The sequence below is a fragment of the Cydia splendana genome, chromosome 5, assembly GCF_910591565.1.
Source record: "Cydia splendana chromosome 5, ilCydSple1.2, whole genome shotgun sequence".
NCBI lineage: Eukaryota > Metazoa > Arthropoda > Insecta > Lepidoptera > Tortricidae > Cydia > Cydia splendana.
In genome coordinates this window covers 23,003,490-23,021,506 of record NC_085964.1, presented here as the reverse complement: position 1 = coordinate 23,021,506, position 18,017 = coordinate 23,003,490, and the positions used below count along the sequence as shown (strand labels likewise).

The 18,017-nt window shown below is 38.3% G+C and overlaps 1 protein-coding gene across 2 annotated transcripts in view; it reads right to left on the bottom strand.

Moving 5' to 3' along the window:
* Nucleotides 1–14,125, bottom strand: part of LOC134790958 (inactive hydroxysteroid dehydrogenase-like protein 1) — a 31,574-nt gene extending 17,449 nt beyond the window's left edge. The window contains exon 1 of one of the 2 annotated variants that reach the window (XR_010144225.1): nucleotides 13,799–14,125. Coding sequence is in view for 1 of the 2 variants with exons in the window: in XM_063761982.1 (XP_063618052.1) it covers nucleotides 13,799–13,958 (160 nt within the window). In the remaining variant the exon portion in view is untranslated. The remainder of the gene's footprint in view (nucleotides 1–13,798) is intronic. The other variant, XM_063761982.1, reaches the window with a different exon arrangement.
* Between the last annotated feature and the right edge of the window lie 3,892 nt (nucleotides 14,126–18,017).

Below are 18,017 nucleotides of genomic sequence, written 5' to 3'. Positions count from 1 at the left end.
GGTATAAGATTTAAATACCTAAACCTTATTGTTATTGGATTATCCAGTTCTTAGAGCAAGGACCATTCCTCTAACTACGTAATTACGTATCATCTTACCACTCTTTCACAAACCATCTCGTTGTCTCGTAATGACACAAAATTGTTGCCTTGCGAAACTTTACTGCTGCTACTGAAGAAAATTATGGCTGGAGTACACCGCTTGCGGTTTCACAAAACTTTAGCGTCGCTGAATTGTTAACTGGTCAATTTGCATTAAGTACCTAAGTACGTGGACTGTTTCTCAAGTTAGTCTTTGTACTTAAGAGCCAACAGGAGTGGTAATTCCTCCATACAAACGTACTCCCCGTTTTCCTCCGTGGTTTTTGAAGCTAGAGCAATGATTTTTTCAACACAGATTAATATTGTCAATATCTGTGTCGGACCGTTTTGCTTTTTTTGATATTTTTATTTTTTAAGGCGCTAGAGCCCTTCAAAAATGGCCAAAATGGCCTAATTGACTATGCCGCAATGACAGGCGTGGTATTCAAAACTGATATCAATTAGCCAAAAAAGCAAAACGGTCCGACACAGATAATTTCATAATCATTTAGATTTCCAAATTTGGTTACGATTGGTTAAGTTTTGGAGTAGGAAACAGTGGAGTACGAAACCTCGATTTTTGACATTTTTACGCAGGATTTTTCGCCTCAGCTGCAGTTGTCCCTATCGCACTAATTTTAGGGGCGGAGTTAAGTTTCTAAATACGTACACAGCCAGAAAAGTGATGGGCAATAGTCGACATTTAATGTCGATAATCTAGTGATGTAAGAAGTTATCGATAAACCGTCTTGTGTGAAAATATGTACATAGATCCTCCTAAGACACAAGGGGTTTTGCGTTGAGAGGGAACACATTTTTGTAGTTACATATACAATCTATTTTGAACTTATTGATTCTAATATTTCAAATTAGAAATCAAAATCAAAAATATTTTATTGCATGGTTATGGGTTTACAAAATTTTTAGGTACGGTCACGCTCCGTAATTGTCGAGCAATTTAAGGTCCTAGCTAGGGAATGCAATCCCGCACCAAGATTGGCGATTCGAGATCTCGCACAAAAAATCCGAATCGAGATTGGGTGTTTCGAGATCTCGACAGTCAGATTTTCTGGATCGAGATTAATCTCGACTAGATCGAGATATGACAAAGTAACTAAAAATGTGTTATTTTAATCAAAAATCTCAAAGAATTCCATATACATGTCGGCGGCAGATCGTAAAATCGGGCATATCGAGATATTCCTAAACGTATCATGAAACGCCGCCATTTCATGATCTTACTATCGACTACCAGCCATATCGTTCAAACCTCAACGTTTGACGATTTGCCTGGCGACGTTTAGGCATATCAAATAAGTAGGGTGTGATATTCCTAGGCAGATCATGAAACGCCGCCATTTCATGATCTGCCTAGCGACCACCAGCCATATCGTGCAAACCTCAAGGTGTGATATTCCTAGGCAGATCATTAAACGCCGGCATTTCATGATCTGACTAGCGACCACCAGCCATATCGTGCAAACCTCAACGTTTAGACATATCGAATAAAGTAGGGTATTAGCAAATGAAAACCATTGAAATAGCTTAACAGACTATAGTACGTTTGTGGACGCTACGTTATTTTAGTACCTACGCATGCTACTCAAAAGGAACGTAGGTATAGTGCGACGTATTAGTCAGATCATAAAATGGCGGCGTTTCATGATATGCCTAGGAATATCTCGATGAATTATTTTACGATGCGCCCGGTATGAACCTAGGAATATCAGAACCTATAATTGGCTCTGTGATTCTATTGTAATTTCTGGATATATATAGCGCTGTTGGTTTTCCATGTACTAAAATAAAATAAAATAATATAAATAAATAAAATAAAATAAAATATCAACGAATGCGTTGGTCTGATCGTTCTGCCGCCTCTTTCATAAGGCAGATCGTGATATGTCTGGATGTCGTTCAAACCTTAAAGTTTGATGATTTGCCTGGCGACGTTTAGTCATATCAAATAAGTAGGGTGTGATATTCCTAGGCAGATCATGAAACTCCGCCATTTCATGATCTGCCTAGCGAACTCCAGCCATATCGTGCAAACCTCAAGGGGTGATATTCCTATGCGGATTATGAAACGCTGACATTTCATGATCTGCCTAGCGACCATCTGCCTAGCGACCACCAGCCATATCGTGCAAACCTCAAGGTGTGATATTCCTAGGCAGATCATGAAATGCCGGCATTTTATGATCTGACTAATACGTCGCACTATACCCACACACTACTTTAATTGATATGCTTAAATGTTGAGGTTTGCACGATATGTCTGGTGGTCGGTGACGCTACGTTATTTTAGTACGCATGCTACTCAAAAGGAACGTATAGTATAAGGACGTATTAGTCAGATCATGAAATGGCGGCGTTTCGTGATATGCCTAGGAATATCTCGATCAATTATTTTACGATGCACCCGGTATGAAGCTAGAAATATCAACGAATGCATTGGTTTGCATTGGAATGCAAGGAATGATATGCCTGGGTTAATCTTAGTCAGATCAGGAAATGGTGGCGTTTCATGATACGCCTAGGATTATCTCGATATGCCCGATTTTACAATATGCCGCCGACATATATACTACTTATATAAGGTACGTCACGTTATATTTTGAAAATAAAAACAACAAATTAAATCGACATTTAACATAAATTCATTTTTCTTTACTTTACTTTTATGTAGGGTTTCTGGTTTCACGACCTTTTTAATTTCTCGAGGCACGGGAATTCTCGACCAAGTGCGCCACCGTGTTTTTATCGTCAGCTAAAGCCGGTCACACATAATAGCACTGCCTGAACAACATGAATCTAAGGTTAAAAATATTACTCAAAACAAAGTAATTCACTTTCAATCTCGTTCGAGATCTCGAAAATCTCGAGATTGCACAAATCGAGATTTGGTGTCAACAAAATTAAATCTCGAAAATACGTCCGATCCGAGATCTCGCGAGATCTCTAAATTGCGAGATCTAGATTGCATTCCCTAGTCCTAGCTGAACTGGTTGTTCCATACTTACTCGTACTCTATGGAATGTCCTATTTAGTAAGAGTAAGAACCCTAAATGGCTCAACAATCACGGAGCGTGACTGTACAAATGGTTCATGTTCTGTATATCCTGCCTTACTTAACGTCTTTACTTATTAACGTCTTTACGTTAATATTCAGTTATGTCATGTCTATACTTCGTTTTTAAGCATAATTGAAAAAAAATAGTAAGTACATACAAGTAGAGATGCACCGGATATTAGGTCACTATCCGGTATCCGGCCCTGATTTTAATATCCGGCCGGATACCGGATAGTGACTTACTATCCGGGCGGATACCGGATAGTAGCTTGATTTCGGAGTAAACAAATTGGATTTAAGAAACAGTCACGGTCATATCGTACTCGTTTATTATTTTAAAACGATTTAAACATCCACTCATTCCGGTATCCGGCCAAACAACTATCCGTTGCATCTTTACATACTAGTATTAACTTAAAACTAGTAAGCCGAGTCAAAAAGTTTAATCGCAATACATACTTAGGTAAGTGAACGCTTTGTGGCACTTGGCAGTAAGTACCGAACGAAAAGTTACAATTGCAAATTGGAGACAGTGAGGCGCGCGCGCGAGTACCAGCGCATGCGTCTGTGTGCGTCTATTACACACACAAATACAGTCTCTCACGTCGCGGTTACGCCCCGTCAGAGCGACGGGTATATTTGTCGTAGTCAGATCGTATAATCCGCCGTATTACATTACGGCTAGCCGTTATCAAAAACAGGGGCGTTTTGAAATGCGGCGGTTCGACGATTAGCCGGATTGTCATTGCGATACGTTCTTCAATAAGGCGGCCAACGTTTAGCCGCATCGTACTACTATTTTAGATTGTAGAGTGACCAGTTCTTTCGGTCGCCTACGTAACCGGAGTTTGACAATATTTGCAATTTAATTTATTTTTACCATGGTCCCACCGCACTACATGTGTTTCTTTTCCAAAACATTTCCTTCACAACTTAAATAGATGGAGCCCCGCAAGCGGGGCTCCTATTTCTGGGCGGTTTGCCCTTCGGGCATCTGAAGCTACCTAACGAACCTAACCTACTTACCTACCTACGCTTTTTTCCCCAAAGTGTAATGTTTTCACGGACGTCTCACTAAATCAATAGGTAGGTAGGTTAGGTTCGTTAGGTAGCTTCAGATGCCCGAAGGGCAAACCGCTCAGAAATAGGAGCCCCGCGAAGCGGGGCTCCGTCTAGTTAAGTTGCGAAAGAAATGTTTTTTGAAAAGAAACAGTCCGACGAACTCCAGATTTGATGGACACCCCAGCGTTTGTCAGGCAGCGCCACGGGTGTTAAAAATGGGAACTAAAAACTGTCAAAGCGGCGGCTAATGACTCGCTGTATTACATTACGGCTAGCCGTGTTGAAGAACGTATGGCGCCGAATACATTCCGGCGGATTCTCATTCAGCCGCATTCAATCCGGCTAATCGTTAAACCGCCGCATTTCAAAACGCCCCTGTTTTTGAAAACGGCTAGCCGTAATGTAATACGGCGGATTATACGATCCGACTGCGACATATTCACCTCGAAATCTCAAAATTGACTTCGCGCTCACCTCCCGTTTCGTCTTAAAGATGCGTTCAGACAGGGGTCCGAAACTCCTCCAGGCAATCTCGGCTCCGTTCGGCTCAGCATTGCTCCGAGCAATTATTAGGGTTGACACAAATTGGCTTGAATGTTGACAAACCTAAATAGCCGAAAGGGATAGTGCCATTATATAGCTTGATTCCGCTGTCAAACTTCGGTTTTGTAGGAAGTTTTCTTTCTGTACGGTAGTACTATTATTTATTCTGTGGTTCAGATCTAGCGAACTTGCGCCTCGAGCGCGCAAACTATGTATACAGTCAAGGATTTCAATTGGCCTATTAATGGTTTAGGTACTTTATGTTGGAGATTTTATAGTGCAAGTACAGTCACCTGCAATAGTATGTTACACAACGGAGGCCGCCAAAATATCTGACACGATCTCATTTGTAGAGCCATAAGAGCGTGTCACATATTTTTGCGGCCTTCGAAGAGTAACATATTATTGCAGGTGACTTTACAACAACCAAACCGTGGCCGTACAATCACCATCAGATATAACGGAGCGGCCAAGGTGCACATAAATATCTGAACACGCCTCTATTGTCAAGGCGTCAGATATTTAATAATGAGCACCTCGGCCACGGGCAAAATGACGATTTTAAACCTAGATTTAATATTATTACTAGCCTATTATGGTGTCCCACTGCTGGGAAAAGGACTCCCCCCTCGATCTCCATCTGTCTCGATTCTGAGCAATCTCAGGCCAGCCGTTGAGATATGCGTCCAAGTCATCCCGCAATCTCCGCCTGGGCCTGCCAGATCCTCGCCCATCTTGTGGTACCCACACGTTGCTATTTTAAACCTATCTTGAATAAATTATTCCGTGAGTGTAAAGGTTCCGGTACTGAATCTCTGATCATTTCAGTCAACGCCTGGTGCTCCTAGGGAGTTAAAAAGTCTTCCGCTAGCATCAAAACATACACTTCTTTAAGAAACGGGTCTCTATAGGTTTGGCTTAGCTTAGAAGGCATAAAAACGAGCCGTAAAAGATGTCATAATAAGTGAGCATGTCAGACACACCTGCATCGTTTGAGAGTTTACGACCAAGCGATGAAAATCATCGTTATTGCCAATAGCAATTTGCACAGAGAAGAAGATAGGTATGTCCCCATCAGGTGCCCGTTAGCTATCCACACTATACCATATTTTTCTTAAATTTTCATGTTTCAGGTAATTTAATTTGGTCTAACGCTTTCAACTGCCGCGTACGTAAGTATATATAGGTAGGTGTAGGTTAGACCTACTACTGACATCAAAACTCAAGCAAGTAGGTACTAGTACCTAACCGCGTCCACAATAACGTTGCGTAATACAGCAAATTATTGATTTGTAGGTGTATAAATTTGAACACGCGGCTTTAGATTTTGTTGGCATAAGATTTTTTTAAACAGTAATAGGTGTGATTTTTTCACTTAAATACGATGGTGAATATATTATTATGATCATGAATCATCCTATGTAGGTATCTAATCTTAGGTAAGTATCTAAAGTATCCTAATTCTAGATATACTTAACCCTAGTTCGGTGCATGACCCGGCATAACCTACTCTTACGTAATGCACCTAGTGCATAGATAAACAATAGATCTGCCTTTCACCGTGCTCATAACTGCACGTACGTACGGTGTGCAAATGGTGCAACGCAAATGGGGCCTACGTGATGTGTCACACAGGTTTAATGAGAGTTTGGTACCTAATTTAGGTACCTATAGTACGTGAGATGTTTAAGACGAAACAGGGAGCTGAGTTTTAAATATTTTAGGTAAATATACCCGTCTCGCTAACGGACATTTTGGCCATTTTTGAAGGGCTCTAGCGCCTTAAAAAACAAAAATATCAAAAAAAGCAAAACGGTCCGACACAGATATTGACAATATTAATCTGTGTTGAAAAAATCGTTGCTCTAGCTTCAAAAACCACGGAGGAAAACGAGGAGTACGTTTGTATGGAGAAATGACCACTCCCGTTGGCTCTTAAGGTCCTTCAGATTTTGTGAAAGTTTAGGCATTGCTCTTTGTATAATTCTCCTGAATTAATAATAATAATAATGGTCCTCCATTGGACTATTATTACTACGTATAGAACCGGCATAGAGGACCAGTACCTATTTTGCGCCATGTTGTTGTTGTCGAGCTCCTTCCCAAGTGTCCCTATCGGTATCCCCTCTGCCACAAATGCGGTCGCAAATAGTCCCGTATTGGCTTATACACAGCCACGAGAGACGTTGTTCCTCGCTTACAGACGCTGCCAAGTACTGTGACTATTATTCTGTGACGCTGCATAAATCATCTGTCAAGATGTTAAAGACGATGATAGTGATGATGTTGTTGTCGTGTCGGACTCGGTATACTTACCGACAGACAGTGTACAAGTGTTCATACAAAGTAGGTATGTATTTGATTTTTAGGGTTCCGTACCCAAAAGGTAAAACGGGACCCTATTACTAGTGATTTTTGACCAAAGTTAAGCAACGTCGGGCGTGGTCAGTACTTGGATGGGTGACCGTTTTTTTTTTTGCATTTTTGTTCCGTTTTTTTTTCATTATGGTACGGAACCCTTCGTGCGCGAGTCCGACTCGCACTTGCCCGGTTTTTTTTGCTGTTGATTTGCACTTGGTCGATTTTTAGGGTATCCAAAGAGTAAACACGGGACCCTATTATACTAAGACTCCGCTGTCCGTCCGTCTGTCCGTCTTGTCTGTCTGTCACCAGGCTGTATCTCATGAACCGTGATAGCTAGACAGTTGAAAGTTTCACAGATGATGTATTTCTGTTGCCGCTATAACAACAAATACTAAAAACAAAATAAAATAAATATTTAAGTGGGGCTCCCATACAACAAACCTGATTTTTTGCCGTTTCTTGCGTATAATGATACGGAACCGTTCGTACGCGAGTCCGACTCGTACTAGGCCTGTTTTTTTTTAAATCGTTGTCGTCAAATCAACAAAGACTAGACTAATCACGATATTAAATATTGATCAAACGTAAATAAATATTGATCATCCGTAAACAAGCGGCGTCTTCCGCGAGCAACAACCTGATTCTGATTACCTAATATTTTAAAGTTTTGATCCTGTTACGACACGACTCACAGTGCATTTCAAGAGCGCCATCATGCAATAAGTGCCCGACCTGACTGCCCATGGGGCACTTATTGGCGCGCCAGCCATAATGATAACCATTGACTGAAATCGCTAATCGAGCTTATATGTATGTATGGAAATATTCACGTGAGTTTTCGTAGCATCTGTCACCCCGATACATTAATTCTTTTCGTTTGGCGTTTATACTTTATAGATGTACGATTTGTCATCTTGGCGAGGATTTGCATGCATTTCGAGAGCACCAAGCGATCGTCAATGTCGTATCAAAACCTTAACAAGCCGTTAAATCAGAATTGGCCCTGGTTTCAAGTAAACCCATGGTATGCACAAATATAACAATATTTATTTACTAAAGGTACGTCGTAACTGATTCCTAAGCAGGTACATAAGTACAGTCGCCATCAGATATATAGGAGCGGCCAAGGTGTTCACAATATCTGAACACGCGCTCTAACGCCCTGACAATAGAGGCGTGTTCCGATATTTGTGAGCACCTTGGCCGTTCCGATATATCTGATGGCGACTGTACTTACTAGTCGTAGGTAGGTATAGTTACGTACCTGGCTATGTACAGTCAGCAGCAGAAGTTACTAAGTGGACGAGGTGTTCAAAATGATCTTGACGCGACTTTATTGTTAAGAGAATAAGAGCGTGTCAAGGTAATTTTGAACACCTCGCCCGCTTAGCAACTTCTGCTGCTGACTGTACTTAATGCTTAGTATGTATGTATATGTATGTAGTATACACTTGTACAGTCACGGACTTTCATTGTTGAGCCATTTAGGGTTTACTTTACATTTGACATTTCATACCGTTAAATACTATATTGAAAACCAGATTAGCTTGAACCTAGATTTGTCAACAATTAAAGTCACCGTACAACCGAAGAATCCTCAGTGACGACATCTATATAGACACCTACTTAGAACTACTCCTACTAAGAGGGGGTTACGTTAAGCTCATTGTGCGCTAGGTGGCGCAGAGCTGTAACCGCGAAAATCGAAGTTCGCAAATTGCGGGCATTTTTCTCTGTCAGTCTTATTACGCCTTCATTAGAGTAAAAGAGAAAAATCCCCGCAATTTGCGAATTTCGGTTTTTGCGGTAGCCCCTCTGTTCAGTCATATTATAAAGTGTGTCAAGTGTGTTAATCTAGCTAACCCTACAATGATGCATGTAGCTATTTAGCTACCTATATGTAGTAAAAGCAGTCGACCTTTAAGGTCTGCATAATTTCATATCGTACAGCATTTAATGCACTATGCACAGCACAGGGCTTCGATCATATTGAAGAGTATAAAAACTATAAAAAGTACTACAGCATTTTGACTTATCCAGAATAGTAGGTAAAAAGGCCGTTCTCAATAAAAAAATAATGGTCTTAGTCTCGCCACATAGTTCATGAAATGATGGCAAACAAAAGTGCCAATTTTGTTTGGCACGTATTTAACCGGTCAACTAATTAATCGACTTTGGGTACTAGTTTAAAATAATAGAAATGGGTACTAAAATTAATAGTTTGTCAACTAAAACGGAGCCTTAAAATATATCAATATGAGTTGTATTTTAATGCCGTTACAGCTTTTGTTTATTTTTAGGTAGGTACCATATATTTATTTGGCAACTGAATTATTATATTGGAGACTACTTATGAAGCACATTTTAAAAAGAAAACGGCTATCTATTAATTTAAAAATTAAGTTCTTTTAAAATATTTTTTTTTGTCACTACACGGTCAACCTAACACGCTCCTCGTCGTTTCGCTCGTCGTCGCACCTATCTTTTGACTCTGGCAGAACGTGGTAACTATTGAAATTAGTAATTAAAAATTTAAAGACCTAATGGTATAATGGTCATTAGGTGTTTCATGATTAGGAATTTCAACTATAAGTATAGTAGGGTATTATACGTAAATAAATTTGTGGTGTTATGTGGATTAGGAAATTTGTCAATTTAAAGTTTGTCAAATTACATGTTTATATTTAAATTATTTAACAATGGAGTATTTAAAGCTTATGTTTATAGGTATATTAGGTATTCTGTTTATGTACATACAAAATATATAAACAACCAAATTTTATGATTGCTTTACAATATTAGTTGCCAACTTATTATTTTAGACGCCAACCTATCAATTCAAGTTCCCTATATTTTTTTTAGGTGGCTTGTTTTGCTGCCAGTTTTATAATAATATGATGCTTAAATTTGAGGCTAATATAAATTTATTAGTGCTAAAATATTAATGCACACCCAAATTATATTATTATATGCCCAGTGAAAGTTCCTGTTTCATATTTTAGTTGCCCGGTTAATAATATGCCATTTTGTTTTGGCTCATTATTATATGGTAGTATTTGATTAAAAGATAATAATTACTTGAATTATTCTAATTTTTCAAGTAAAATTAATGTTATACCAGAGATATATATAACTCCGTATAAGATAAATAAAGTCTAAGAAAAAAACGTGCCTCGGACGGCCAAGGAAAAGTCATTCTCGAATAGATGGCGCCATTACCTTTGGCCTATTCTCGGCTAGATGGCGTTAACGACACCGTTTGGTATTTAACAATTTTAATACATATCAGTGAAAGAACATGGGTCAATATGGAACAATAAAAATTAAGAATCATTTATCCGTAAACATATTGTGATTATTTTATACATTTTCAATTTTACTTTAAGTTTTAATCGTGTGTCGATAGATGGCAGTAAATGTACCGTGACTACAAAATTGACAATGACAGGACCCCTCTATACTATCTATTCTTTTTGGTTATAGTAAGTAATTATGGTCACCCTATGACTTTTGACATACGCTGTATGGAAAGCGACAAGACGTCACATTGAGTAGGGTCACCAAATTGTATGCAAAAATGTTTTTTCCTACTTGTCATCTGGAAAATAATCATCATTATTGGTGATAAACAATAATTAACAACATCATTAGGCTCATCTTTGGATTCTGTATGATGTCTGGCTCTCTTGCTCCACGACCCCGAAATCACCCTGTATTGAAGTCAAAACGCAGTGTAAATACGGCTAAGGAATGCCGCGGCACCGTAAATAATGCATTTATATAGGTACAGATCAAGGCTTGAACTTGGCTCTGTTCGAGTCTTTTGCATCTGTGATTAAATAATTATTAATATACTCATGGACAAATTCGTGTGAAATACTCAGGCCGACCTTTTTAGCTTCTGTTGCCAGAACACTGACGCTTTGCCGCACTTCGTCTACAGATGCTCCAAGCAGGGCTAGATCATCCGCGTAGCCGATCACCTTATGACTCCCATTTAGCTCTTCTATTCCCCCTTCCTGTGACAGAACTTTTTGTAGGATGTGCTCCTAAGTAGACGCGCCAAAATCCGAATCTATAAGACCGTGATTCGCCCAATCCTAACCTACGGATGCGAAGCGTGGACACTGACACTCAAGGAAGAAAACATGCTGCTAGTGGCCGAGAGGAAGATCCTCCGTAAGATACTGGGCCCAAAAAAAAGACCGGACGGAAGCTGGTCAGTCCTTACGAACCGTGAAATCGAAAACCTAGTGGCTGAACCTAACATCATGGGAGAGACTAAAGCACACAGACTCCGTTGGTTGGGCCACCTTGAGAGAATGGATGAAGATCGGAACGTGAAAAGAGCATACCTGGGCCGTCCAGCAGGAAGACGTCCTATCGGACGCCCCAGATATCGCTGGTGCGACATGGTGGAGGCGGACCTGCGCGAACTTCGAGTCAGCAATTGGCGAGAGGTCGCACAGGACCGAGAAAAGTGGCGCTGTCTTGTGTCGGAGGCCGTCTCATTTTGGGTCGCTGAGCCAACGGAGTAGTATTAGTAGTCATGGACAAATTTGGAGGAACGCTAAAAAATGGTTAATTACTGGATTACAACACCTAAAGTAATGTTAAAAAAAAATTAAAACTATGTGTCTAATGTGTCTAAGTTGAAACACCATCATAAGAATTCTCCTTGACGACACAACTAAGTTCCTTGTAAGTAATTATAAAATAATTACATAAGTAATTAATTCTAACTAATACCATGCCAACGGCGCGGCGTATGGTTAGGTGGCCTTTGGAATATGCATTTTAAAATTGCAAACTAACATTTAGATTGATTAAGAATAAAATAAATGTGAATATTATCAAGGGCCAATTTTTGGCACACTGCATATACACACTGTATAGAAGTATGCACGGTGCGTGTAGAGACTGTAGAGGAACTGAAAGCCAGCAACGACACAGCGCGGTGTAGTATTAAAAGAGCCGATTCCGTACCGAAATGGTAAAAACGGGACCCTATTACTAAAACTACGCTGTCCGTCTGTCTGTCCATCTGTCTGTCACCAGGCTGTATCTCATGAACCGTTATAGCTAGGCAATTAAAATTTTCATAGATGATGTATTTCTGTTGCCGGTATAACAACAAATACTAAAAACAGAACAAAATAAATATTTAGGTGGGGCTCCCATACAACAAACATTTTTGCCGTTTTTTGAGTAAGGGCTCATTAAAGACGATGCGAGAACTCGCATGTGAGAGTCGTTACATTGCCGCTTTTGATCGGTCAGTTAAATTGGACGTAACCAACAGTCCGCAATGTAACTAAAATCGCACGCGAGTTCGCGCGCCGTCTAAATCAGCCCTAATGGTACGGAACCCGTCGTGCGCGAGTCCGACTCACACTCGGCCGGTTTTTTAATAGTTTTTTTTTGTTGTTATTGCATAAAATTTGCTAAGTTTACAGAGCTCCCCATTCTGGGAGGAATAATTACGAAATTACAATTTGTAAGTTTTGTAACTAAAGAACTGAATGTAATTTTACGTTGATTTTAACTCGGAGAAAGATTTTGCACGAGAGGTTAAACAAATAACTACTTATGTATAATTTAAAGTTGTCGGCCATTTTTGAGAGTAAATTAGAAAATGAAAATATCTTTTATTACATGCAGTATTAAGGGGTTAAGTAAGTTAAGAAAATATGCATTCGTTATAACCACGCATTCAATGTAATTTTTTCAGTCAACCAGTTAACGTAACGACCTTGTTTTGAGTAAGTAAAAAAAACAAGAACGGTCTTAAATACCTGTCTTATTGTAATTAATTACCTGACCTTTACTTCGATTGTCATGCAAATGCTCATCAAATTAAATCAATCTATGATCAAGCTTCAATACAATAAGGGCACCTAACTATTAAACTGATAAGTCAAATAAGCTTCTTTTTTTAACTGTAAAAACATATACTAACATGAAACACAGACATTATGATTATGACGTCACGGTCAAGTTATCTTAATTATTTATAGATTTTTTCCGATTAGGTATAAATGGATTATAAAGTGTTTTGTCTCTTCGTGCATGGTGTGGAATTAATTTTAAATAAGTACCTACAGTCATCAACCCCATTATAGTAGGTAAGTACTTATATTAAATTGATGATTGTAATAGGTTTTGTTTTAATATATGGTCATTGCGCTAGTTTTCGTCCAGGTCTAGTTTTCGTCCGATGACGAAATTTTAATAATATATCTTGCCGAACAAATTTTGACTTATTGCAATCCTTAATGTCTAAACAATTAGATATATCTACATAAAAATGATATTTCGCAAGTAGCGAATTAAAAATAATACATTACTTAAATTTGGAGATGTATAAGGTCCCCAATGCCGATTTGGAGGTGTAAAGTCTCACCAAGTGTGAAACTGAAATTTATATTAAATAAAATAAATACTGTCAAGCCTTAATATCTACCCGAAGGAGAATGGGGACTACTTTTGTAGTGAGGAGTGGTTATCCATTATCCTTTTAAAGATAGCTTAATTTAAATGGATGTAGGTACTAGGTACGTTATAACGCATATTAACATGTTATAAAAATACACCGGCTCCGGCTAGGTCAGCAACAGGTTCCGAAACTGACCTAACCTAACAACAATAACAAAACATAAACCGAGCCTTAACTCACCCGCCCAAGGTCCAAATCGCTTTGACAACGGCTCCACTTCCGATGGCAGGAAAAAGGGCATCAAATAGGACGAAATTAATTCCAATGGTGTCCACAGAAAGTTTAGTAAAGAGAAAAACAACACCACCGCTCCAAAAATCGCGAGAATCGTTATTAACATGGCTTATTTTGTTAATACAATTTTACATGGGATAAAAAATCGTTACAAAAATGCGCGGGAGACTTATATTGTTTTGAAGTTTGAAAATGTTCGAAATTGGAATGTTTTTGTTGTGGTTCGTTTGTAAAGACGGCTAGCCAGCGCGTCGCGAGCGCATCACGAATGGGTGTAAACTGAGTGCAGCCTGCAGCCGACTCGTTAAGTGAATGAATGATTTGATAACTTTCGTTCGTTCGTTCATATAAAATGAAACGCCGTGGAACTGGAAACGCCTATACGTAACATTCATGCTGCATATTTAGTACCTACCCGTGCGTCTTTGCTATTGAACTATCTCCAGTAAGTATGATAGAATACGATCATAGTGTTTTCCCGGTTGCATTTCAAAAGATCCTGGAGGTTGCGTGTGGCTACCTAATCCCAAAAAAAATTGGTGCAAGACTGGTTTTTGGCCAAACTTCCAAACTAGGGGAAACTATGCCTCATTGAGATAAGTTGGGTTTACTTTACTCACGATTTTTTTCTTCTAAGAGCAACTGGTAGAGCTTTTAACAGTGGAAACAACTTGGTGGGAACAGGTGACAATAACCCAACAACAACAATCTGTCTTAAGGGGAAATTTCATAACGAACATTACTCTCAATAATCTCAACTTGTTCGAATAACCCTATCGGAAAGACTCCAATAGTTTAGGTACAGTCAGCCACCCTGGAATTCTTGATTATAGGTACCAAAAAAAAAAGAAATTCAAAGTGGCGGCCATTTTTTACAAACTTTGACTACGAATTCATTCATTACTTTACTACTCTTCATTTACTTAATTTACTTTACTACTCTTAATTTTTTTGTAGTGAATATGACCTTCACTAAGCAGGAAATATCTACAATAAAGTAATGATTTGATTTAGATTTAGAATATGCCTATTAAATAAGCAGATTTACTTATATTATATAGTGATCTATAGTGGCAGCAAATATGTATAAATAAATAAATATTAAAGAACAATCACACAAATCGACCCAGTCCTACAGTAAACTCAATAAAGGCTTGTGTTGTGGGTACTAGAAGACGGCAAATATACTTATTAATACAAAACCAGTAGGCAACACATACCTATCCGTGACAAACATACAAATAAATGCCATAACCATGCTTCGTAGGTCACTATACCGACTAGATCGCTATAGTAAGTTTCTTTACATACTCTCATTTTGCTATAAATTACGCAAAATTGAACCCTATTATTTAATAAATAAATAAAGTTATAAATTATTGTGGGAAGAATAGTCCCTCCGCCTTATAAAACGCATCATGGTTTTCGAATCACTACGTAGGTAACTATTATACTCCAGTAAAGATACGCTTACGTTAAACATTAATTAGTAATAGGCAATTTTGTTTTTATTCCTGTTCTTTAGATCATTTTAAGATACTTTATTTTCGAATCCAAAAAACTTTCTGTCCGGAAGTAGGTAAAAAAAAATAGTTAAAAAAAAGAGCCGTTCTTGTTTGTTAAAAATAGTAATAGTATTTTTAGTTCGTAAACGTGACGAAAATAATATTTATAATGAGTCGACAATGGAATCAGTCAAAATATTAACACGGAAAATAACTAATTCAATAAATGGCGGGGCCTCACGGATATACGTCGTAACTTGATATAAAAAAAAAGTAATAATTAGGTCTTTGATTGAATTACCATAAAACTACCTCATTAAGCTATTTATCCGAGAATCCGACATCAATATGATTTGTATCACTTGTATATATATTTACGCCTAAACATGCTAGAAAAAATGGTTATAGATATAATTTCTTGCAGACTTTGTTCTGATAACGTTCAAAGTGATATTCAATACATAATCACACAAAAATATGGTCAATGTAATAAATATGTGCATTTTATCAAATTCGCTAAATGAAACTACCAAATTTGAACTCTTTGCGCTAATGCTAAGGATTACATTTCCTTGCGGCGCGCGGGGACAGTTTCAATGCGGGCGGTGGCGGGAGTTCGTGCCAAGGACGCGTGGATAGTATGTAGGTAAGTATGTACTTACCTACAAGTTGCTACAAGTGACAGGCCAATTCGAACGTGCGTGGGCGTCTCGCTCGCACCAAATATTTGTGCGGCCAAGTCTGAGCAAAATGAACGCGCGCGTGAATGATAGCTGATTAAAAATAACTGATATCATTTCCAATATTATTGGTTGATGTTCAAATTATATTCGTAATTATATACGTCAATTATGACCCACTACAAAAATAAAAATTGCGCATGACTATCTATCGTTCTTATTTAATTTCAGAATGGCATAGTGTGGAGTGGCATTATAAAAGGAATACTTATTATCGTAGTCATTTGACAGTTTTGGTGACACTTTCACATTCTGTCACAGCGAAGTGTGTAGGCCCACTCTTTAATTTGATATTAACGTCTATCCAACAACTTTGTCAGTAGAAAAAGGCGCGAAATTCAAATTTTCTATGAGACAATAACCCTTCGCGCCTAAGCGTCTGTAGACTTTTTTTTTCAACAAACGTATTATATTGACTATTTCGTGCTCTTTCAATTCATAGTTTACGTTCCATAATAAGTATAACATAGTATAATAAGAGTCGACGTGAAATATATGTTTACACTTTTGCACCTTACTCCTTTGCAATAAGGCGAAAAGTACGGCTTTAAAATGACAGCGTTTTACACAAAAATAAAACGCTAATTAAATAACTTACCATATTCGGAACCTAAGAATAAATAATATTGAGAGTGGCAACACTGTCGTAGGGGGCTATTCATAAATTTAAGTCATTTCAAATTTGGTGGGGGGGGGGGGGGGTCTGGACATCGGATGATGGTAGCATGACGCAGGTGGAAACGGTGTCATTCGAAGCATGATTTTTTGATGATTTTATGGGGGGGGGGGCGACAAAAATCGTCAAAAATAGATGACGTCATGTATGGACAGCCCCTAGGTCGTATTGTCTTTTTCTAGCATATACCTCCCTCTCTACCCCACACTCCTACCACACAGGCAGGTTGCTTTGTCAGTTATACAAGACAAATTTTTAAGTCATTGTCTCAATATTATACATATTTGCACCATGCAGGATTAAAAATTTAGGTTCCGAATAGAGATGCACCGGATATTCGGTTACTATCCGGTATCCTATCTCGCCCTTATTTTAATATCCGAACGGATACCGGATACTAAAATAAGGGTACTAAATAACTATGCTTGATATCGGAATATAATCGTACTCGATTATTATTTTAAAACAATTTAAACGTTCCATTCACTAGCTCGCGCACTAATTTCGTACCTAGTGATAGACCTATATACCGCGCGAAAGTTCATTACGAAACAGGCCAAAACTTCCACAATGCGCACCTAAAAAACCTGAATATTTCCGCCGGCCGAATATTCGGCGGCTGAATACTGAATATTCGGCCTATGGTCAGGCCGTACCTCCCGTATCCTGTATGCGGCCAAACAACTATCCGTTGCATCTGTAGTTCCGAATATGATAAGTTATTTAATTAGCGTTTTATTTTTGTGTAAATGCTGTCATTAAACAGCTGTACCGATATTCGGAACCTAAGAATAATATTGAAACATGTTTGTTATCGCCTGGTGGTGGGAAGACGCCAGACCAATGTGATTATACATATCCTATGATATACTTATTATGTGTATGTAATATAATTATATTATGAGTGTTTAATTAATAATGTAGTACGTACACACTTTATTGTAACACCTGTGAGGAGAGAGATATTTAATAAAGTATACAATTTGATAGGTACATTTTGTAAAATTAACATTTATTGTATTTATTTATTAATTCAAATAACAAATTGCACCTTACAGCTAATGCCAAAGCAGCACAATTTGGAACACATTAACAACATAAAGCATTTTTAACATTATTTATAACAATACAATATACAGCTAAGACCAGTGGCGTGCACTTCATAAAGGCAAAAAGGCACTGCCTACCCTACTATAATTCCGATGTCTATCCTCTTAAACTACTTAATTTAATTTATACTTGAT